Here is a 23,536-nt window from a genome sequence, read left to right as displayed (position 1 = left end):
ATTTTATAAAAACAAGTGGGGCGATTGATAGAAATTACAGATGACTCTTGGTTGACCGTGGATCAAATCCAGGCTGTATCATAACCGGCCGTGATTGGGAGTCCCATAGGGGGGCGCACAATTGTCCCAGCGTCGTCCACGGTAAGCAGTCATTGTAAATAAGATTTTGTTCTTAACTGATTTGCCTAGTTAAATAAAGGTTACATTTAAATAATTTAAAAAAATAGTGATTCATTGACAAACCATATTTTACAAATCCGTCAAGGCACCAAAACAAAGGTTTCAAACCAATTCATGAATGTAATTGAATCTAGGTATGTCTTGCCTTTAATGTAAGGGCATGAACAAAAATGGCTGACAATGACTTATCAACAGCTCTAATAATTTGCCCTCACAGGAAATCTACACTGGCAATTATAGAACATACTATGTAGCCTCAAAATCTGTTTAAAAAAATAATTTTGACCTCATGGATGGCCAGTCCTTGTATTCATAGTGTAGTGAATTCAGGGGATAGCCCTGGGCTGAACTCAAACCTGGGTCCAGCGACTGTCAAGCCAACACCTTAGAAATGTTACGCCAACATTTCTGAACTTCTTGATGAGGTCACTGGGTGTTGGGTTACAGTTGCTACAATAGCCTTCTCTAAGAATGTGAGAGTGGAAACATTTCGCCTTCCCCCATCCCTCAGCAGTTCACCAAACCAAGCCTCTGGGCAGCCATTTTGTTGCTGTTTAAAAACCCCACACAACCCAGCAATCTGCAGTTCAAACAATAACAAATCTGTCATTCCACCACCACTATCCTATATTTGTGTTGGACAAGTTTGCTCACCACCAGAAAACAACTCCCATTTTACATTATAATCAACTACAATGCTTCACCTTGTCCAATATAAACAGTGTCTACTGGCAATCAACAATTAAAAACAAGAAAAAAAAACACATTTCTAAATAGTAAAATACAATCGTATCTTTTCTAATTTTTCTTTCTATAGAATCCTAAAACTCACTAGCTTCTAGAACTCTCGTCCCCTTGGAACGAGCCCAAACAAAACTAAAATCTCCAATACAGGAAAAACGTGCAGTCAAAATAAATTGTGATCCATGGCAACTCACTGACTAAACGGAAACATTTGACTGCCCAGTATCGGAATAAAGACAATTAGAATTTGAATGTTGTCAAGAAATACTGGAGTGATGTCAGATTGTTAATAAAATTGATTATAGACCAATTTATTATACTGTTTTCATGTGTGTATATATATACACACACACATCTGCAACAATTATCATATTACATGCATTTTTCTTCCACTTGAAGAAAACAGCTCACTACATTTTGAAGTGCTGCATGTTGATTAAAGTGAGTCACCAACACAGTAAGTGGAACACAGCTCTTTTTTTTGTTAGTCACTTTTTGTTAAATAATACTCTTAATTCAGAGCCTGGATTTCTCCCTGAGGTTAATATCCATATCATGCTGCAATCAATTGAACAGGGTAAACAATAAGGTAGAACATCATTAAAATACTCCTACTACAATGTTACAACATTCTACATTGTGACACTATTAAAATACTCCCACTACAATGTTACAACATTCTACATTGTGACATCATTAAAATACTCCTACTACAATGTTAAAACATTCTACATTGTGACATCATTAAAATACTCCTACTACAATGTTAAAACATTTTACATTGTGACATTATTTCAGTGATATCATGAAACAACTTCTTCATGTATGTATTTTCTGATGTTTGATCAGAGATCTTTTATCAGAGTATCTCTTGTCACATTGATCACAGCTAAAAGGTTTCTCTCCTGTGTGTGTTCTCTGGTGTGAGGTCAGCTGGCTAGATGTAGGAAAACTCTTCTCACATTGATCACAGCTATAAGGCTTCTCTCCTGTGTGTGTTCTCTGGTGTGAGGTCAGCTGGCTAGATGTAGGAAAACTCTTCTCACATTGATCACAGCTATAAGGTTTCTCTCCTGTGTGTGTTCTCTGGTGTACTATCAGACCACTAGATGTAGTAAAACTCCTCCCACATTGATCACAGCTATAAGGCTTCTCTCCTGTGTGTGTTCTCTGGTGTATTTTAAGTTTTGATGAAGATATGCAACCTTTCCCACAGTCAGAGCAGCAATGAGATTTCTTCCCTGTGGGTCTCTGCTGGTGTTTCGATGTGGAGAGACTCTTCTCTGCCCTGTCAGCATCATGAGGTTGTTGAGGCCCCCCAGAGGATCCACGATAGTCAGGTCTCTCTCCTGTGTGAACAAAAAGTCAGACAGTTGGTGTAAGGCTCACAACAGCAAAAATACACTGTAAAAAGGTGATGCCAACAGCGTAGCCATTATGTTGTACAAACAATGTCTAATGAATGTGAATTATTTGACATTTGTCTTAAGACAGTCAAGTGAACAACAGTCATTTTTTGTCTTGTTTTCCCATTAGTAGTAACATCGATGATTGTATGCAAGAAATACGTTTTTAAAGTTGTTGAAATCCTAAGCAGTGTGCCAGACAACTTTTGATCTCCAATATGGGCACCTTTCAGTAGTCTATGTTGTTGTTAGGTGAAGTTATGGGTCCTACAGTAGGTCTATGGTATTGGGATAACTAGCGGTTTCCGTATTAGCATGGAGGAGTTTCTGCAACCAAATTGCGTTTTAGCAAACAGAGGGCGATGCACCTATTTGGGGATGTCTGATAGTATTTACGCACCACCACTAATGACTTGTGGAGCTTCTCAAAGTAATTTTTTCTTCACCTCAAACAGCAAGTAAACAAAGTCTTACAAATACTTTAAAGAACTATTGATTAGAGTAAAATATTTCCAGCTCTCACTCTTGATAACCACTCGACATGAAAGGGAAAAAATGTAATGCTCTGATCCAGCGGAAATGTCATACAATACCTGATTACTTCTTATCCCTTTCACAAATAGCCTACAGCTGTGTCTGTCCCAAACTCACTGGTGCGGGAAACTGAGAGCCCAGAATATTTTATACAATGTTGCTATCATGTTGTTTCAGACAGACCTAGGTGATAGAACTTTAAACAGTGTATCAACTATGTAGACAGGCCATGCTCAGCCAATGTGATTTATTTTTATCTGGATATTTTCTAGATGTTTTTATTTGTTGGCTTTAGGTAGGCTATTTTTACATAGTTGGCAATGGCAATAAAACATTATATAAATCTAAATAATGTTTATTTCTATTTATATAGAATATAGATTAGTCACAGACAATGATTTTGAGATACGATTATAAATTAAATTGTTCCAGTAAAATGTGAATATGAAAATCATAACTGGCACCAGATCAGTAGAAATGGTCAGATAAATTTTCACTTCAAATGGAAAACGTTGCCGACTGCTGTTGTAGTCTATTACTGAAAACTTCAGGAGCATAACGTCAGAATTTAAGGCCAGCAGCAGCGGGAGGAGGAAGAGTTTTTTTCTTATGGTTAGGCTATTTTGATCTCTGGTTCCCTCGAGTCATTTGTGTGTCGCAATTATTTAGTAAAAACGGGTGATTAATATGTTGTTTATGTAAAAAATATTTGCTGCTCTGTGATGTGTAATGATGAGCAACCAGACACTTGGACGCATTTATGAAATTGCTTATTCCAGTTACTAATAAGCATGCACCCATTAAGAAAATGACTGTAAAAGCTGTTAAATCCCAGTGGACTGATGAGGAATTGAAAAATGGCATGGTTGAGAAGGATGAGGCAAAAGGAATGGCAAATAAGTCTGGCTGTACAACCGATTGGCAAACGTCCTGCAAATTGAGAAATCATGTGACTAAACTGAATAAAAAGAAAGACAATGAAACAAAGAAATGACAAATAATTATAGTAAAAAAGCTTTTGAGAACCTTACATACAATGTTGGGAAAAAATTAACTGAATCAGATGGCTCATTCATCACAACGCCCACTACTTTTATGATTTTTTCATTGGCAAGATTAGCAAAACTTAGGCATGATATACCAGCAGTGAATGCTGACACTACACTTCAAAGTATATCTGACCAAATTATGAAAGACTTTAGAATTCCGTAAAGTCAGTGTGGAAGACGTGAAAAAATGGTTGCCTATCAACATTGACAAGCCACCGGGGTCTGACAATCTAGATGGAAAATTACTAAGGATAATAGCGGACTATATTGCCACTCCTATTTTCCGTATCTTTAATTTAAGCCTACTGGAGAGCGTGTGTCCTCAGACCTAGAGGGAAGCTAAAGTCATTCGACATGCGCTATGCTCTGCATAGTTAGCTCCAGGTAAAATGTTGCACTTATTCAGCCATTCTGTGACCAAAAACAAGCTACATATGGACAGTACCAAAATAAACTGACTCTGGAAATGACAAAGCACCTCGTAACCTAGCTGGAAATGGGACAAACGGACCCCTTCTGTGGCAACAGACTGGGACGATTTGTAATCAAATCTAATTCCCAGGAACGGGGTTCATATGAACCACAGAGACTGTGTGGGATAATAACATGGCCGTGTCCAACCCTGCTTGTTCCCTCGACTCAGCTACCAACCAGCAATCTCCAACAGGGCCCTTAACCTGTATCAATAGACACTTCATAGTGAGCTACAGGTAGCAATCAGCAATGAATCCCAAAAATGAGCCACCTATGGGAGGGGTATCCCCTTGTGGACAAATATCTCAATGTATTACTGCTACCCTGGGGAGATTGATATACCCCTTGAACATCGGCTCCAACCCTCGTCGGATGTGGCAGGGCTTGCAAATTATTGCAAACTACAAAGGGAAGCACAGCCGATAGCTGCCTAGTGACACGAGCCTACCAGACGAGCAACATTACTTCTATGCTCGCTTCGAGGAAAGTAACACTGAAACATGCATGACAGCATCAGCTGTTCCAGACGACTTTGTGATCACGCTCTCCGCAGCCGATGTGAGTAAGACCTTTAAACAGGTTAACATTCACAAGACTATAGGGCCAGACGGATTACCAGGATGTGTACTCCAAGCATGCACTGACCAACTGGCAAGGGTCTTCACTGACATTTTCACAACCTTGGTGTCCACATTATAGGCTTAGTTAACTGGTGAACTGTTGAAATCATGGAAACATAATGACGATTCTAATTCTAGATTTGGAATAGAATGTGCAGCAACTTGAATATATTGTTATTTGACTACCAATTAATAAACCAGGGAGGAATTACTGACAGAGTAGGAGCATGGTGGAGACATCCAAGAGAGGAAAATCAGGAAGGGAAATGACAGCAAGTAGTGGAGACGAAAGGGATAACAAGTTGGTGAAGCAACAGATGTGCTGGAATGACAATATAGATGGAATGACAACAATATAGATGCTACTTTGAGAACACAAACTCTCACATCTTTCACAGCACAGAGTGAGGGAGTCCAGGGGATGACTGGAGGAACAATGGAGGAAGCATTGTGGGATTCTCTTGGCGTGAGTACAGTTGTCGAGACTGCATGGAGGAATGTGAAGAACAGTCACTTTGTGTTGACTGTTATTAAATCCAAATCAAAGAAAACCTCACTCTTACCATTTTACTTGCCCAAGCAGAGCTGGTTAGGCTGTTTTCATGTTATCCAGAGCGTTGATGACTAACTGTGCTGCTGGCAACAAATTAATTTGAGCATTTTTGCAGATGTTTACTGACACCAGCCATATTCAATGGGTGTTGAGCGTTATTAAATCCATCAGTTATTCTGCTCTCTAATCAATTCAACAAACATTGGGTAGTTAGTTAGAATATAGTTACTATACTGGCAAGTTTGATGTATAAGTAGCCGATTAACGTTAGGTAGCTAGTTAACATACCGATACATACTGCTGTAAAGATATGCTATGCGTTTTGGAAGGATAGTGTAGCTAACATAACGTGTAAAGTAACTTATTTGAAAAGTCATTACTTTTACATTGCTCAACATTTTCTTTATATTTGTCATAATTATTTAAAGCAGTTCATTTGTATCGGCTCTCGTCGGACTTTTTCCACCATTATTTTCCACCATTTTCTTCAAATCTGAAAAATGTGAAGCCACGCCCATTTCCTGAAGAATTGCATTATGGGCCCTAAAGTACTGCGTGTATGTGTCATATTTTGGCGAATTAGTTTGGGGAGTGAATTTAGTACGACATCCGGGAACTTTTGGCATATTAACTACATCATACTTTGACCAATAAGCACACTATATACTCCATTAACATCACAAATAGTACAGTTAGTATGAGTATTCTAACACAACTCAGGTGTTGGGCAGCCATTTTTTTTTTAACCAGGTTGCCCCTTTAAAAAAGCCACACAACAATCAACCAATCTGCAGTTCAACCAATAAAAAAGCTGTAATTACACCACTGTTTTGGTAATAAGATGGATGGGGCTGGAGAAATGTAACTACTCTCAAATTCATAGACAGACCTATGGATGCAAGGACTGACCATCCATGATATCAACATTATGTTTTGAGGCGATAGTGTTGGTTTACATTCTTTCTAAATATTTGAGTAAAAAAAAGCTTATTTGGTGATCTGATGGGGTACAACGTTTGAACTAAGCTCATGAGGCATGCGTTATATTCTTCAAGAATCAATGCCTATAAATAAATAAAAGTCAAAATATGGATGTAGCAATTGCAAATTTCCCCTTTAACACCACACATCAGTTCAACAACCGCAGAGTTTGTGCTTCTGTTAAGACAGTACTTACTAGTGTTAATCAGGGCCGGTTCATCGTTAGAACCATCGGACGCCTTAAGATGCGCTTGGGAAACCGGGCCCAGATATCCAGTTTCCTCCTCTTCTTCATTTTCCGATGTGACAGTCACCTCCCCCTCTTCGTTAACTGAAACGTCGTCGTCCTCCTCTTTATTAACTCTGAACGAGTCTCCCTCTTCTTTAACTGAGACGTCTTTCCCTTCATTCACGGTAACAGCCTCAACCTCTACTTGTTTTTGTATTGTAAAAGCCTCCTCTTCCTCCACCTCTTTCACGAGAGCTTCTTTCTCCATCCAGCAGACCTCCTCTTCTTCAGCAGGAACGTGGTTAAGTTTGAGACTGGAGCAATGAGGCATGTACTGAAGTCGCTAAGCGGTATAATTCAAAGCAGTGTCCGTTTATCAGCAGCACGTGATCAATGACGTCTGAAGAATCATTTCGTCCAACACCTGATTGGTATTGATTAATTTGTGCTCGTTCGTACGGATTAACTACAGGAGTTTAACTTTTTCCACCTTGGCTTACTGTTAGTTGGGTTCTAACTGGTCTCCGGTAGTTAGTCTCTTTGACCATAACCATGCTGGTTGGCCACGCTGTTTAGGCAAATTGTCCACTGATATTGGTGTAATTTCTCACCCCTTTTGGCTGTATGAAAGTTAATTTCCCCTCAGGCACATGAATTTGTTCTTTGATATTATGAAGGTAATTTGTGTCAAATGTACTTTTCCGCACCTCTTTACATTGCTTATGCATATTCAGTGGCCTGACTCAAATTCCGAACACAATGCCCATCCTGGTAGATCTGACCAGAATGCAGTTTGGAGTGATCAGATGACAGAAGTCACATTTAGGGTGCCAGGTGTAACTGAGGCTGTAGATGCTACATCTCCATTACTTTGAGTGTTTTATATAATATGACTTAACTCATTCAATTCAGAGCCTGGATTCTTCCCCAGAGGCTAATATCCATATCATGCTGAAATCAATTTATCAAATTGAACAGGGGGCAAACGTTTAGGGTTCTACATTGTGATTGATTCAAATATTAACAACTGATGAACATCCAAGTACAAATGATAAACTTGTTTTACTTGCAATTCATTCAAATACTCCTACTACAATGTTACAACATTCTACATTGTGATATCATTAGAATACATTGTGACCATTACTACAATGTTACAACATTCTACATTGTGACATCATTAGAATACTCCTACTTCAATGATACAACATTCTACATTGTGACATCATTAGAATACTCCTACTACAATGTTACAACATTCTACATTGTGAAAATATTTCATTGATATCATGAAACAACTCCATGTATGTTTGACTAGATATATTTTATCAGAGTATCTCTTGTCACATTGATCATAGCCATAAGGTTTCTTTCCAGTGTGTATTCGCTGGTGTGATTTCAAGTTGATTGGCTTAGCAAAACTCTTCCCACATTGAGTACAGCTATATGGTTTCTCTCCTGCGTGTGTTATCTGGTGTATCTTCAGATAGCCAGATGAAGCAAAACTCTTCCCACATTGAGTACAGCTATATGGTTTCTCTCCTGCGTGTATTCTCTGGTGTATCTTCAGATAGACAGATGTAGCAAAACTCTTCCCACATTGAGTACAGCTATATGGTTTCTCTCCTGTGTGTGTTCTCTGGTGTATCTTCAGATAGACAGATGTAGCAAAACTCTTCACACATTGAGTACAGCTATATGGTTTCTCTCCTGCGTGTGTTATCTGGTGTGATATCAGGCCGCTTGACTGAGTAAAACTCTTCCCACATTGATCACAGCCATAAGGTTTCTCTCCAGTGTGTATTCCCTGGTGTGATTTCAAGTTGATTGGCTTAGTAAAACTCTTCCCACATTGATCACAGCCAAAAGGTTTCTCTCCAGTGTGAATTCTCTGATGTATTTTAAGGTCTACTGAAGAGGTGAATCTCTTCCTACAGTCAGAGCAGAAGTGAAGATTCTCTCCAGTGTGTATTCTCAGGTGTAGTTTAAGTGAATCTGATTTTAAGTAACTCTTCCCACATTCAGAGCGGTGGTGAGGTTTCTCTCCTGTGTGTACTCGCTGGTGTATTCTCTTATGTAGTTTAAGTGAATCTGATCTTGAGTAACTCTTCCCACATTCAGAGCAGTGGTGAGATTTCTTCCCTGTGGGTCTCTGCTGGTGTTTATTGAGGTGTTCTGATCTGGAGAGTCTCTTCTCTGCCTTGTCAGCATCATGATGTTGTTCTCCTGGGTGAACAACAAAGTCAGACAGATGGTTAAAGGCTCAAAACAGCAGAAATCCACTGTTTATTTGAGTTAAAAGGTGATGCCCAGCGTACCCATGAAGTTGTACAACAATTGACGTCTGAAACAAGTTATTAAAGTTGCTGAAACTCTAAGCAATGTGCCAGACGACTTTTAGTCTCCAATTTTGGCCCCTTTCTGTGTTTCATAAAATTGCAGCACGAGGGCGGCGCACACACAATTTGGTTGCAGAAACTCCTCCCTGCTAATGAGGAAACTGCTAGTTATGGATGTAGTATATCTGCTAATGAGGAAACCACTAGTTATGGATGTAGTATATCTGGTAATGAGGAAACCACTAGTTATGGATGTAGTATATCTGGTAATGAGGAAACCACTAGTTATGGATGTAGTATATCTGGTTGGAGCAAAAAATGGTGAGCCAAGATTTTAGTTTTTCACAATGTATTCTGAATATTACAGCTCACTATCATCGCAGATCAGGATGCTACTGAAGGAAACTCACATTAAGCTCTGTGTCTATTCACTAATTCACCACCGTGGGGGAAAACTCAGGGGAGTTCTCATAGGCTGACAGCAAAAATAGCCTCCATTTCCAGGTTGAATATGAGTGCATTTCACACTACTTTTGGATTATAATTGTAAGGCTCGCTTGAATCTCCTGCTTAGTGTAATGTTTGTGGAAGTCTCAAAGTCTCAAATCAACTGCTTCATACTTAAAAAACACTTTAACCAGTAAAATACTCTTTAGCCAGCTTTTCCATCAGCCTGACAATGAGGGTTTGTAAACTAAGTGTTTGCCAAATTGCCCAATACTTCACCTAACAACAACATAGACCTACTGTAAGACTCATAACTTCACCTAACAACAACATATACCTACTGTAGGACCCATAACTTCACATAACAATAACATAGACCGAGGACTATAAATAATGTAATATTTCAGGTGAAACATGGAAACTAAAATGTCTTTGTCATGACATTTCATAACCTGATCACCAGATAATTTTGTGAATAATCCCACTAGTCTACTCTGTAATGTGTTGTCATTCTAAATGCCCTGAATAAAGGAAAATAGCTCTGTGTGTTGTTCAATAGCCTATCCATCAAGGAACCGTTCTCTACACATTACGAGCTAAGTATCTCTGTGCGTAAACAGACTTACGAGACCCTACTGTAAATCAAGCAGACAATAACACATTATAAACATCAATTTGTCCTAACAGGACAATAATCTAAACCACAAGGCCAAATCTACACTGAAGGAGCTTACCAAGATGACATTGAATCTTCCCAAGTGGCCTAGTTACAGTTTGGACTTAGACTTTCGTCTTGAAAGTCTATGGCAAAACTTGAAAATGGCTTTCTAGCAATGATCAACAACCAACTTGACAGAACAGGAAGGATTTTAAAAAGAATAATGAATATTCACATGAAGATCAATCACCTATTGGATGACATCACAACTCCCCATCAAGCCAACTCCTTGAAGGACTTACTATGACATCACTCACTCCAAGTTTGCAGTTGTCTAAAAAACACTATTTTTCTTACAGTATTTATATATCTCTTTCAACAGGAAAGTTTTTTTTTTAAATCACTGGAGGACGTCATCAACAATGTAGAACGGCCTTTTAAAAATCACACATTACTTCAACAACTGCAGAGTTTGTGTCCCTGTTTTATAAGATAATACTCACTGTATTTACTGGTGGTAATCAGATCTCCAGTCTTCTCTTCTTCGTCCTCCTCTAATGTGACAGTAATCTCCCCCTCTTCATTCCAAAAAGGTCTTCATCCTCCACTCTGGAGGCGTCTTTCTCTTCTTCTTTCACGGTAATAGCCTCACCCTCTACTTGTTTTTGTATTGTAACAGCCTCCTCTTCCTCCTCTTTCACGAGAGCTTCTTTCTCCGTCCAGCAGACCCCCTCTTCTTTAACAGGAGGAGAGAAGCTTAGTGAACTCATGTTCGGGAATAATAGCTAGTTAGTATTAGCGATTAGACAAGTGCTAACTTAACCAGCCAGCAAGTTGACTTACAACGTAAATATTAAAATAAATGGTGTATCTAGTTGTTTCCACATACGTATGTTTAAATCATAGTGGCAAATAAACCACAAAATTGTCTAAAGAGCTTGAATGTTCCGACTTTGTTGTCTAGCGAGCTACCTAGGTGACTGCAGTTGTTGAAGAAGCGTTCCGTCCACTAGATTATACGTCACAGTAGAAACATCGCCTGAAAGACACATATCGCCATCTGCTGTCTGGAGGGAGGAAACGCAGTTGAGGAGGGAAAACTATTTTTCTTCACCATTGAATTATAAAATTATAAAGCAGTTTAGGGAAACGTTTTTTTCCTCTCCATTAAATAAGAATATTATATCAACACGTACAAAGAGCAACAAGTGTTGTTTGATTAGTTCTGATTTTTTAATGAGAATTTTAAGCAAACTATATCTACTCCACATCTGTAATTCTGATTCAGTCAAACAACTAGATATCAAAAAAATAACCTAGTTATTGATGCTCTTGATAAAGTTCAGCAAAAATGTATGTATAAAATAAATCAACTTTACCCACTACCAGTATATTTTAGCCCAAAACCTGGTTACCTCTCTGCTAGGAGGCTGAACCTTGGCCATAAGTGGATCTTCCAGCAAGACACATCAACACCCACGAGGAAACGGTTAATTGGGCACAAAATCAAAATTTTCAACGGCCATCTCAGTCTTTGGACTTGAACTCCATTGAAAACCTGTGGTTTGAATTGAACAGGGCAGTCCACAAGCGCAGACTAAATAAATCAAGGATCTGGAGAGATTCTGTATGGAGGAACGGTCTAAGATCTCACCCAATGTGTTCTCCAATCTCATAAAACATTTCAGTGTCGTTATCCTCCCGAGGGGAGGGTGCTGGAGTATTGAAAACATAGGTGGCAATAATTCAGACCCCTACCTTTTGAGAATCACATGTTAAACTAATTCTCTTTCTGTGAGCAATTGTATCAGTATAAATCAATATAATTTCCCTTTATTTGTTGGTGTAATAATACATCATGTAGATGTATATAATGAACAGACTAGGTCTATACTGCTCCTACATGGTGTGACAATAATAAATGTAGATGTATATAATGCACAGACTAGGTCTATACTGCTACTACATAATGTAACAATACATCATGTAGATATATATAATGAACAGACTAGGTCTATACTGCTACTACATAATGTAACAATACATCATGTAGATATATATAATGAACAGACTAGGTCTATACTGCTACTACATAATGTAACAATACATCATGTAGATGTATGTAAGGTTCTATCCTATTCTACTGTATCTTAGTCTATGCATTACTCATGTCACATGTATATACTGTATTCTATCCTATTCTACTGTATCTTAGTCTATGCATTACTCATCTCATATGTATATACTGTATTCTATTCTACTGTATCTTAGTCTATGCATTACTCATGTCACATGTATATACTGTATTCTATTCTACTGTATCTTAGTCTATGCATTACTCATCTCATATGTATATACTGTATTCTATTCTACTGTATCTTAGTCTGTACATTACTCATCTCATATGTATGTACTGTATTCTATTCTACTGTATCTGTCTATGCCTTACTCATCTCATATGTATATACTGTATTCTATCCTATTCTACTGTATCTGTCTATGCATTACTCATCTCATATGTATGTACTGTATTCTATCCTATTCTACTGTATCTGTCTATGCATTACTCATCTCATATGTATGTACTGTATTCTATTCTACTGTATCTTAGTCTATGCATTACTCATCTCATATGTATGTACTGTATTCTATTCTACTGTATCTTAGTCTATGCATTACTCATCTCATATGTATGTACTGTATTCTATTGTACTGTATCTGTCTATGCATTACTCATCTCATATGTATGTACTGTATTCTATTGTACTGTATCTGTCTATGCATTACTCATCTCATATGTATATACTGTATTCTATTCTACTGTATCTTAGTCTATGCATTACTCATCTCATATGTATGTACTGTATTCTATTCTACTGTATCTTAGTCTATGCATTACTCATCTCATATGTATGTACTGTATTCTATTCTACTGTATCTGTCTATGCATTACTCATCTCATATGTATGTACTGTATTCTATTCTACTGTATCTTAGTCTATGCATTACTCATCTCATATGTATGTACTGTATATTCTACTGTATATTAGTCTGTACATTACTCATCTCATATGTATGTACTGTATTCTATTCTACTGTATCTGTCTATGCATTACTCATCTCATATGTATGTACTGTATTCTATTCTACTGTATCTGTCTATGCATTACTCATCTCATATGTATGTACTGTATTCTATTGTACTGTATCTGTCTATGCATTACTCATCCCATATGTATGTACTGTATTCTATTCTACTGTATCTGTCTATGCATTACTCATCTCATATGTATGTACTGTATTCTATTCTACTGTATCTGTCTATGCATTACTCATCTCATATGTATGTACTGTATTCTATTCTACTGTATCTTAGTCTATGCATTACTCATCTCATATGTATGTACTGTATTCTATTCTACTGTATATTAGTCTGTACATTACTCATCTCATATGTATGTACTGTATTCTATTCTACTGTATCTGTCTATGCATTACTCATCTCATATGTATGTACTGTATTCTATTCTACTGTATCTGTCTATGCATTACTCATCTCATATGTATGTACTGTATTCTATTGTACTGTATCTGTCTATGCATTACTCATCCCATATGTATGTACTGTATTCTATTCTACTGTATCTGTCTATGCATTACTCATCCCATATGTATGTACTGTATTCTATTGTACTGTATCTGTCTATGCATTACTCATCTCATATGTATGTACTGTATTCTATTCTACTGTATCTGTCTATGCATTACTCATCTCATATGTATGTACTGTATTCTATTGTACTGTATCTGTCTATGCATTACTCATCCCATATGTATGTACTGTATTCTATTCTACTGTATCTGTCTATGCATTACTCATCCCATATGTATGTACTGTATTCTATTGTACTGTATCTGTCTATGCCACTCTGACATCGCTCCTCCATATATTTATATATTCTTATTCCATTACGAAGATTTGTGTGTATTTGGTATTTGTTGTGAAATTGTTAAATATCACTGCACTGTTGGAGCTAGGAACACAAGCATTTAGTTAGATATTACTGCACTGTTGGAGCTGGGAACACAAGCATTTAGTTAGATACTACTGCTCTGTTGGAGCTAGGAACACAAGCATTTAGTTAGATATTACTGCACTGTTGGAGCTAAGAACACAAGCATTTAGTTAGATATTACTGCACTGTTGGAGCTAAGAACACAAGCATTTAGTTAGATATTACTGCACTGTATCTAGAAACACAAGCATTTACTACTGCACTGTTGGCTCGGAACACAAGCTTTAGTTAGAACTACTGCAAGCATTTAGTTAGATACTACTGCACTGTTGGAGCTAGGAACACAAGCATTTAGTTAGATACTACTGCACACAAGCATTTAGTTGACACTACTGCACTGTTGGAGCTAGGAACACAAGCATTTAGTTAGATACTACTGCACTGCTGGAGCTGGGAACACAAGCATTTAGTTAGAACTACTGCACTGTTGGAGCTAGCACAAGCATTTAGTTAGATACTACTGCACTGTTGGAGCTAGGAACACAAGCATTTAGTTAGATACTACTGCACTGCTGGAGCTGGGAACACAAGCATTTAGTTAGATACTACTGCACTGTTGGAGCTAGGAACACAAGCATTTAGTTAGATACTACTGCTCTGTTGGAGCTAGGAACACAAGCATTTAGTTAGATATTACTGTTGGAGCTAGGAACACAAGCATTTAGTTAGATATTACTGCACGGTTGGAGCTAGGAACACAATAATTTAGTTAGTATTACTGCTGGAGCTGGGAACACAAGCATTTAGTTAGATATTACTGCACTGTTGGAGCTAAGAACACAAGCATTTAGTTAGATATTACTGCACTGTTGGAGCTAGGAACACAAGCATTTAGTTAGATATTACTGTTAACACAAGCATTTAGTTAGATATTACTGCACTGTTGGAGCTAGGAACACAAGCATTTAGTTAGATATTACTGCAGCTAGGAACACAAGCATTTAGTTAGATATTACTGCACTGTTGGAGCTAGGAACACAAGCATTTAGTTAGATACTACTGCACTGTTGGAGCTAGGAACACAAGCATTTCGCCACACCCGCAATAACATATGTATGTGACAAATAACATTTGATTTAATTTATTATGAAGGTCACTTGTGTAAAATGTACTTTTCCCCACTCATCTTTTGCCATTGCTTTTGCATATTCAGTGGCCTGGCTGCTTCCAGACTATGTCAAAGACCCATCCTGGTTGATCTGAACCTAATGCAGCGTGGGGTGATCAGATGACAGAAGTCACATTAGGTGCCAGGTTTGACTGAGGCCATAGATGCTCCATATCCATTACTTTGAGTGTTCTATATAATATGACTAAATGTGTTTCTGTGTTGCAGAGGCAGTCAAGAAATGGAACATGACATAAGCATAGCTGTGGGAGACCACCTCAAGCCCCTGGTAGAGCCGGGGGTGGTGTTTACCTCTCCACCACGCCTTCAGCAGGCTGGAAAAGTGGGATTGATACTGTTTTTCATACGAAGAGGGACCAGGAGTCTGTTGATTGGTCGGTCACTGGGTTAATTGGTTTTGCAATATGTTCTATTCAAATCAAGCTTTATTTATACAGCACATTTCAGACATGAATGCAACACAATGGCTTCACAGGAAAATACAATGAAAATAAAACAGAAATATTTAGACACAAACATAAGAGGATAATAAACAATAACTTAGACTAATGAGCATCCTAAGGAAATGCCATTGATTAAAATGTTAAAATATCCAACCCAAAATATAAGCTTATTTTTTTAGGATGGGCTCTGAAAGACAATGTAGGGGTGTCCACTGAAAGTTGACTAGTAACAACAACTGGGACCTAAAAGACACCAAAAGAAAAGAAAAGAAAAACCCTCAAACTTAGAAAGGAAGCAAAACAAAAAGGTGGTTAAAATAATTTATTTACAATCAATACCATTCACACTTTACAAAATCATATCTCTCATTCATTCTTAATTACTTACTTATATTTACAAAACCAAATCACCAAACACCAAACAAAAACAAACCTCAGGGGAGCATCGTCCCTCCCCGTCATACCTAACCAATACCTAACCCTTTCCCTATCTCCCCTTCCCTAATCTATCCCCTTACCAAACTCACTCTAACACTCCCAGCCCTAAACCCCCTTTCCACCTCTCCCGTGCCGCATGCTTCCCCCACTTCCTCTCCTCCCTCTTCATCCTCCCCCTCAAATCACCTTCCACCCTTCTCACTATCCCTTCCACCCCCCAATCTCTCCCTGTCTTGACAAAATTCTTCCTGGCTTCCCACAGTCCCTTTTTAAAGAGACTCATGAGAAGCCAGAGCAGAAACCTGTCCCTATCCGTTCCCTTTGCTCTCCCTACGCCTCTCTCTAGCCTAGCCCATGTCAAAACAAAATCACTCCTAACCACACCTAGCATCACCCGTGCCCTAGCCCAGACTAGTCCGGCAAAGGCACAGTCCCAAAAGACATGGCGCACAGTCTCCTCCCTGCCACAAGAGGATCTTGGACAGGTGGGGGATTGCACCAAACTATACCGGTACAAGATGGAACGTACCGGCAAGCGCTTATGAAGGCTCAACCAATTCAGGTCCTTGAGCCCGTTGTCCAGGCCCCGCGCCTGCACTCCTCTCCCAGACCACTGACGAGATGCCCGCTACAGGCGCAGGACTCCCTGCCTGCCTGACCTCCTCGTACAGGTGCCTGTGGTCTAAACCTACTCGGGCAACTTCAACCTCGGGGTGCGCACGCAGCCACTTGGCCGCATGGCCAAAGTGCCACGGCAGCTGTTCCGCCCGAGGACCCGCGTTAGACCACACCATTACGCTTCTCGCCTGGTACGAGAAGAACACCCGCAGGAGGTAACCGGACGGGTGTATCACTGGCTGAGCAAGCTCCGCTAACAAGAAAGAAACAAAAATTGAGTCCAGCTTGAGGGGGAAATGTGGTACCCCCCTACCTCCCTCCCCGATGGGACAGATCATGCGTGCCCTGGCGACCCACTCGCACCTGCCACTCCACATAAACTGAAACACAAGCCTCACTAGAGGCCTCCTCAGACAAGCCGGCAATGGGTAGATGTATGCCAAATACAAAAGAGACGGCAACACATCCACCTTTAGGACCAGGACTTTGCCCATAAAAGACAAATACCTAGCCTTCCACATTGCTAGCTTCCTCTGTACCACTGCGATACGCATGTTCCAGTTTAGCGTCGCTGAGCCGGAGGTCTCAAAATGAACCCCGAGAATCCTCTGGGCCCCTACACAGAGAGATAACCCCCCAGGCACATCCGTTCTACCGCGCCATCTTCCGAAAAACTTGACGGAAGACTTTGCATGGTTCAGAACTGCTCCCGACGCTCGGGTAAAATCCCCAAAGATGGCAAGGGACCTTGTCAGGCACGAGTCCTTGCACAACAGCAAGGAAGTGTCGTCGGCGTACTGCGTCATCTTAACACGCAGCCCACCACTTCCAGGGATCAACAAGCCTTCCACCCCTGTGTCTGCCCTAATGGCAGCCCCCAGAGGCTCCATGTACAGTATGAAGAGGAGAGCCGAGAGTGGGCATCCCTGCCTGACCCCAGACGAGAGGTCAAAAACGTCACCTAAGTGACTATTTACACTAACTCGACACCCCGCTCCGACATATAAAGTACGGATCCATCCTATAAACTTCTCCCCAAATCCTAATCTACCTAACACCCTGAATAGAAAAGATCTATTCACGCGATCAAAAGCTTTCGCCTGATCTAGCGCTGCTACCATTAAAGGCAGCCCTCTATCTTCGACCCAAGCGATGGAATCCCTGATCAACTGTAGGTTCCATCTTATAGAGCGGCCCTCTACCCCGCACGTCTGATCCTCGTGGACGACGTAGGGAAGGGCTGTGCGCAACCGGTCTGCTAAAACCTTTGCAAGAATCTTGTAATCTACGCACAGCATGGTCAATGGCCGCCAGTTGCCAAGGTCAGTTGCTTCCCCCTTCTTATAAAGAAGTGACAGCACACCAACAGCCATTGATCCCCCGGGACCCCGTCTCAAGGATGGCCTTCAAGACTTCGAGAACCACTGGTCCAAGTATACCCCAAAACTTGAGGTAAAACTCAGCCGGCAGCCCATCCATCCCAGGCACCTTCCCTTTTCCCATCCTCCTAAGAGCGCTCTCAACCTCTTCTAGTGAGATCTGGGCCTCCATCACGTCTCTAATGTCCTCTGGCAACCGCCGGGACAAGTGTTCTAAAAACACATTTCCCTGCTCTACATCTATTTCCCTTTCCTTAAATAAACCTTGGAAATGATCAGTTGTCACCCTGACCATTTCCTCTGGTTTACTTACTATACTACCATTTTCTTCCCTAACTCCATGCATTACCTTCCTACTCTGCCTGGCCCTAACAGACTTAAAGAACATCGCGGAACAAGTCTCATTATGTTCTAGAAAGCCACTATGCGCACGCTCCAGGAAAGCTCGAGCCTTCTGCTCCTGCAGCTCCCTGAGCTGCGCCTTTAGGGCTGCGAATCTCTCCCAGTCAATCGACCCGCCGAGGTTGCCTGCCTCGTACTCGAGTTCAATTAACCTTTGGATACGATCCACCTCCCTCCTTTCCTCCCTTTTTTTCCTTCTACAATATCCTATTATAAAAGCCCTTATCCTCCCCTTAACTAAATCCCACCACTCTAACACCCCCTCGCACATAGACCGGAGGCCGTCAAGCCTCCGAAAGAAACAAAAAAATGCGTCAACGAAAGCCTGCTCCTCCAGTATATCCCGATCTAACTTCCAGTACCCCCTACCGAAGAGGCAGACTGGCGACCCCACCTGCAGGAACACCCCGTCGTGATCCGTGAAGAAAACAGGCAACAGCCGCCCAGACAACTGACCCAAAGACCTGGATACAAAAATGTAGTCGAGCCTCCGCGCAACCCCCCTGGAGTTGCGCCATGTAGGACCGACCATTGCCGGAGTAGTGTGCAGGCCACCATCAACCAGACCATGGCAAGCCATTAGCCCAGAGATGGCACCTGCACTGCTATCACCGCCTACCCCTAAATCTATATTAAAGTCTCCTCCTATCACCAAGTGCCTGTTTGTAACACACAGGGGCGCCAGACAGTCCACCATCTCCCTCCTGTCTGCCGCCACCTGTGGCCCATACACCCCAATTAACCTATATCTAGCTTCTCTAAACTTAACATCTATCCCCAAAACTCTACCCTGCATTATTACAAAAGTGTTCTCTATTTTAACCTCTCTATGCCCACACAAAATCCCTACTCCTGTTGAGTGCACCCCTCCTATGCCCCAAAAAGATTCCCCCTTATCCCACTCCCTCTTAAATCTACACACATCCCCACCATCCCTCAGGTGAACCTCCTGTAAAAAACAGAAATCAAACCCCACACCCTCTAAATAACAAAAAACCGCCCTAACATTTAGACAAAAAAAAGAAACAGAACTATTCATTTAATTATTAACAACAAATAAAACCCCAAAAACCAAAGAAAAAACAGGAGACTCACCCAATGCTCCCCTGGTCCATCTCCACCGGCGGGGACGTCCTCTCCACTCCTGACGCCCCCGTCCTCCATCCCAACCCATGACCCAGGCAGTGTGTTGGGTCCTCCCTCCCCACCCACCATCCCCCTCCCTGTTTGCCTCGGGGCTGCATGTAGGGGACCCCATCTCCTCAAAGAGGAGTTGGGATCCTTCTAGCAAACAGCCCACCGACCCCTCACTGGAGTCATCCACTAAAATGCAAGGGGCTGAGGCAAACAGGGAGGACAAATTACCCTCCCCTCCCCCGCCACTCTCTTAGCCCCCCCCCTCCATCCCCCCTACCTCCCTCCCCTCCCCCCTTCTTCTTTGGTGTAGGACCTCCATCCACCCCCCACCAATCCCTCCGTCCCGAGGAAGCTTGTGTCCCCCCACCTTCCCCCATTCCCCCCACTCCTTCCACACCTCCCTCCGTCCCCGTCACTGTCACTGTCCCCTTCCACTCCTTCTCTTCTCCCCTTCTCCCTCTTCTCTGCTCCTTCCCGTTCTTCCGCCTTCTTTTTCTTCTCTCCTTCTTTTTCCTTCGGTCCATCTTCTCTCCTCTTTCTTTTCGCCTCTTCATTCTTCCCTTCTTCGTCCTTCTCCGTCCTTTCCCCTGTGCCATCCGTACAATCCGCATGCGTCCTCTCTTTCCTCCCCCCATCCCCCGCTCCCCCAGCTGCAGACGCGTATGACCTGTGACGAGCCGGGCAATCACGCCACAGGTGTGCTCTTGAGCCACACCCGTGGCAAGCCTTGGGCTCGTCACATTCCTTGGCCTCGTGCTCTTCCGACCCACAAAATCGACACCTCTTGGCGCTGCACGAGGCCAGGATATGGCCGTAGGCCATACAACGCCTGCAGAACGGGGGCTGACGTGCATAGTATAGGGTTCCCCTGTCAGCCCCCAGGGAGAACATTGCCGGAGGATGGAGGTAGCCATCCACACTCTTCGGGGACTCCCTGAGTAACGCCTGGAAGCCTCTCTTCCCATTCCAGAAACCCAGGGAGTCCCTGAGGTACCTCGCTGAGGAGACATTGTCCATGTACCTCCCCAGAAAGGCCCTCACTTCTTCGTCCTTCACGTGCGGATTGTACATGGTTACGGTGACCACCCTGAAGTTGTTTCTTGCCAGGCTGGTCACCGTGTAATGACACAGGGGACCTTCTTCTTTCCCTTCCGTCACAGTCTTCATAATCTCATTGTGTTTTTCTTCCAAATATAGGGTTACATCAAACCCCTTCTCCATTGGGTTCCCCTGAAGGCATAGAACATCTTTAACCTTCAATTTTAGGTGCCCCATTAGGATGTTCCTCCCGAAGGTTTCTCTCCCCCAAGGCTCCATCTCTTTTCCCCGCCAAGAAAAGCGCACCGTGTTGGCCAGTCCAATCCCCGGAACCGACGGTCCAGATGTACTTTGCGCCATCTCCTCACGGACGATGGCGCACCCGTCCCACCACCTCAAACTTAGAAACAGGAAGCAAATCAAAAACAGGAATAAACAGCAAGCCAAAAAGGTGGTGCAAACAAAAGGTGTTGACTCTCCACATCTATCAAGACAACTGGAGAACCTGGACACGCTCAGGTGAAAAACCTTCTCACTAACGAGATGGACAAGCCAGCACAGGTGTAACACATACTGACTAACGAGGTGACACCAATCAGTGCGTCCTACGTGCTAAAGTCCAACCTCAAAACATAAATGGAAAAACCAAAGCCTGTATCACCTTCCCCCTTAAGACAACAAACATATCCTATATTTTTGTTGGACACGTTTGCTCACCACCAACAGAAAACAACTTCCATTTCACATTATAATCAACTACAATGCTTCACCTTCACCAATATAAACATGGTGTCTACTGGCTGTCAACAATTAAAAACAAGAAAAAACACCTATTCCTAAATAATAATAAACAATCATATTATTTTTTTCTCCTTTTTCTTTCTATAGAATCCTACAACTCACTTGCTTCTAGAACTCTCGTCCTCTTGGAACGAGCCCAAACAAAACTCAGATCAAATTGTATTAGTCACATGCACCGAATACAACAGTGAAATGCTTCCTTATGAGCCCCTAACCAACAGTGCAGTTTCAATACGGAAAAGAATAAGAGATAAAACTCCAAATAAACACGCTGGCTCAACGCAAAACACAAATCTTTTTGACTGCCCACCCCAGAGATAATCAGCAACCAAGTTTTCCTTACCACGGACTGATTTCAAGAGGAAACTCCTGCGATATCCGTAATAACTTTCCACCTCACTGCGGAGCTTCTCTCTCTTTTCAGGGTTCACTCGATAGGCATATTGTTGGATCTGGGCCCAGTCCCCAATATCATGCTCTAGAACATTTGGTTTGGCACATGTGAGAATTAACCCTGATATTCTAAAAACAGGGCAACAATGTCAATATAATTGTACCAAAAAATTGTCAGTTGGATGCATGAATAAATATCACTATCAAATGTTACATGAAATGTAAATATGAAATATTTGATTGCATAGTCATATTTTCAACGTCTTTTCAATATAATTTTGCTTGGTGGGATAGCCCAATGTCAAAACACAGTTTTAACGTGTCCAAATCAATAACCAATATGCAGGAACAGTTTGGGGATAAATTGAAAACCTAAACATAACATGTGCTATATACACAAACATCTGCCACAATAATCACATTACTTGTATTTTTAAAACAAGCTCCTTATAAACTACACAAGCACCAGAAACACTGATGTTTTAACAAATAGCAATAAATCACTGATATCGACAGCTACATTTGGGAGTGATGCATTAGATTTAGGGGTCGCGAAACAAGGGAATGCAACACTTATTTGTCATCACTCATCGATATCATGCTAAAAAAAATTGTGAGAGAGGAGAGAGATGAGGTTGCACGTCCTGTTAAAACTAACAGCTCAAAAACCACACGGAATCCCTGGGAGTACATCCCTGGTTAGAGGACAATTTGTAGAAAACAGCACGCCACATTTTGAAATGTTGCATTTTGATTAAAGTGGGTCACCAACGTGGTAAGTGTAACACAACTCCTAATTGTCCCAAGAATTTCTAAGCAAACAGCTGGAGGCAGGGCTTTCTCCTGTAGATCTCCATTTGAATGGAATGGTCTGCCTATCTATGTGAGAGACGCAGACTCGGTCTCAACCTTTAAGTCTTTACTGAAGACTCATCTCTTCAGTAGGTCATATGATTGAATGCAGTCTGGCCCAGGAGTGTGAAGGTAAACGGAAAGGCTCTGGAGCAACGAACCGTCCTTGCTGCCTGGCCGGTTCCCCTCTCTCCACTGGGATTCTCTGCCTCTAACACTATTACAGGGGCTGAGTCACTGGCAAACTGGTGCTCTTTCATGCCGTCCCTAGGAGGGGTGCATCACTTGAGTGGGTTGAGTCACTGACGTGATCTTCCTGTCTGGGTTGGCGCTCCCCCTTGGGTTGTGCCGTGGCGGAGATCTTTGTGGGCTTTACTCGGCCTTGTCTCAGGATGGTAAGTTGGTGGTTGAAGATATCCCTCTAGCGGTGTGGGGGCTGTGCTTTGGCAAAGTGGGTGGGGTTATATCCTTCCTGTTTGGCCCCGTCCGGGGTTATCATCGGATGGGGCCACAGTGTCTCCTGACCCCTCCTGTCTCAGCCTCCAGTATTTATGCTGCAGTAGTTTGTGTCAGGGGGCTAGGGTCAGTTTGATATATCTGGAGTACTTCTCCTGTC

General features: G+C 41.6%; 1 protein-coding gene, 1 long non-coding RNA gene and 1 pseudogene across 2 annotated transcripts; all 3 read right to left on the bottom strand.

The window, feature by feature from the left end:
* The window catches only part of LOC135560347 (zinc finger protein 664-like), a 48,135-nt pseudogene that overhangs the window by 11,471 nt on the left and 13,128 nt on the right, over nt 1-23,536 (bottom strand).
* Nucleotides 1,201-7,772, bottom strand: LOC135560376 (uncharacterized). Its single transcript, XR_010458881.1, has 2 exons — nt 6,738-7,772; nt 1,201-2,273 (listed from the first exon to the last, which is right to left on the bottom strand). It is a non-coding gene; the product is annotated as an uncharacterized LOC135560376 (long non-coding RNA).
* Nucleotides 7,921-21,003, bottom strand: LOC135560277 (zinc finger protein 3-like). Its single transcript, XM_065002137.1, has 4 exons — nt 20,831-21,003; nt 20,234-20,704; nt 10,718-10,812; nt 7,921-8,996 (listed from the first exon to the last, which is right to left on the bottom strand). Exons 1-4 carry the CDS (start codon nt 21,001-21,003, stop codon nt 7,999-8,001), a joined length of 1,737 nt encoding a protein of 578 aa, XP_064858209.1. The 3' UTR covers nt 7,921-7,998.

The sequence above is a fragment of the Oncorhynchus nerka genome, linkage group LG15, assembly GCF_034236695.1.
Source record: "Oncorhynchus nerka isolate Pitt River linkage group LG15, Oner_Uvic_2.0, whole genome shotgun sequence".
Lineage (NCBI taxonomy): Eukaryota > Metazoa > Chordata > Actinopteri > Salmoniformes > Salmonidae > Oncorhynchus > Oncorhynchus nerka.
This window is presented reverse-complemented; position numbering and strand designations above follow the sequence as displayed.

Bases quoted from the DNA above. Each gene is read 5' to 3' on its own strand.
- LOC135560277 (XM_065002137.1), bottom strand. From the start codon at position 21,003: ATGAAGACTGTGACGGAAGGGAAAGAAGAAGGTCCCCTGTGTCATTAC. The intron at 10,813-20,233 runs GTGTGGAAGGAG...GAGTGGAGGATG, and splicing joins AGTGACGGGGACGGAGGGAG to AAGACCTTTTTGGAATGAAG. The intron at 8,997-10,717 runs GTGAGTATTATC...TTGTTCACCCAG, and splicing joins GATTACCACCAGTAAATACA to GAGAACAACATCATGATGCT.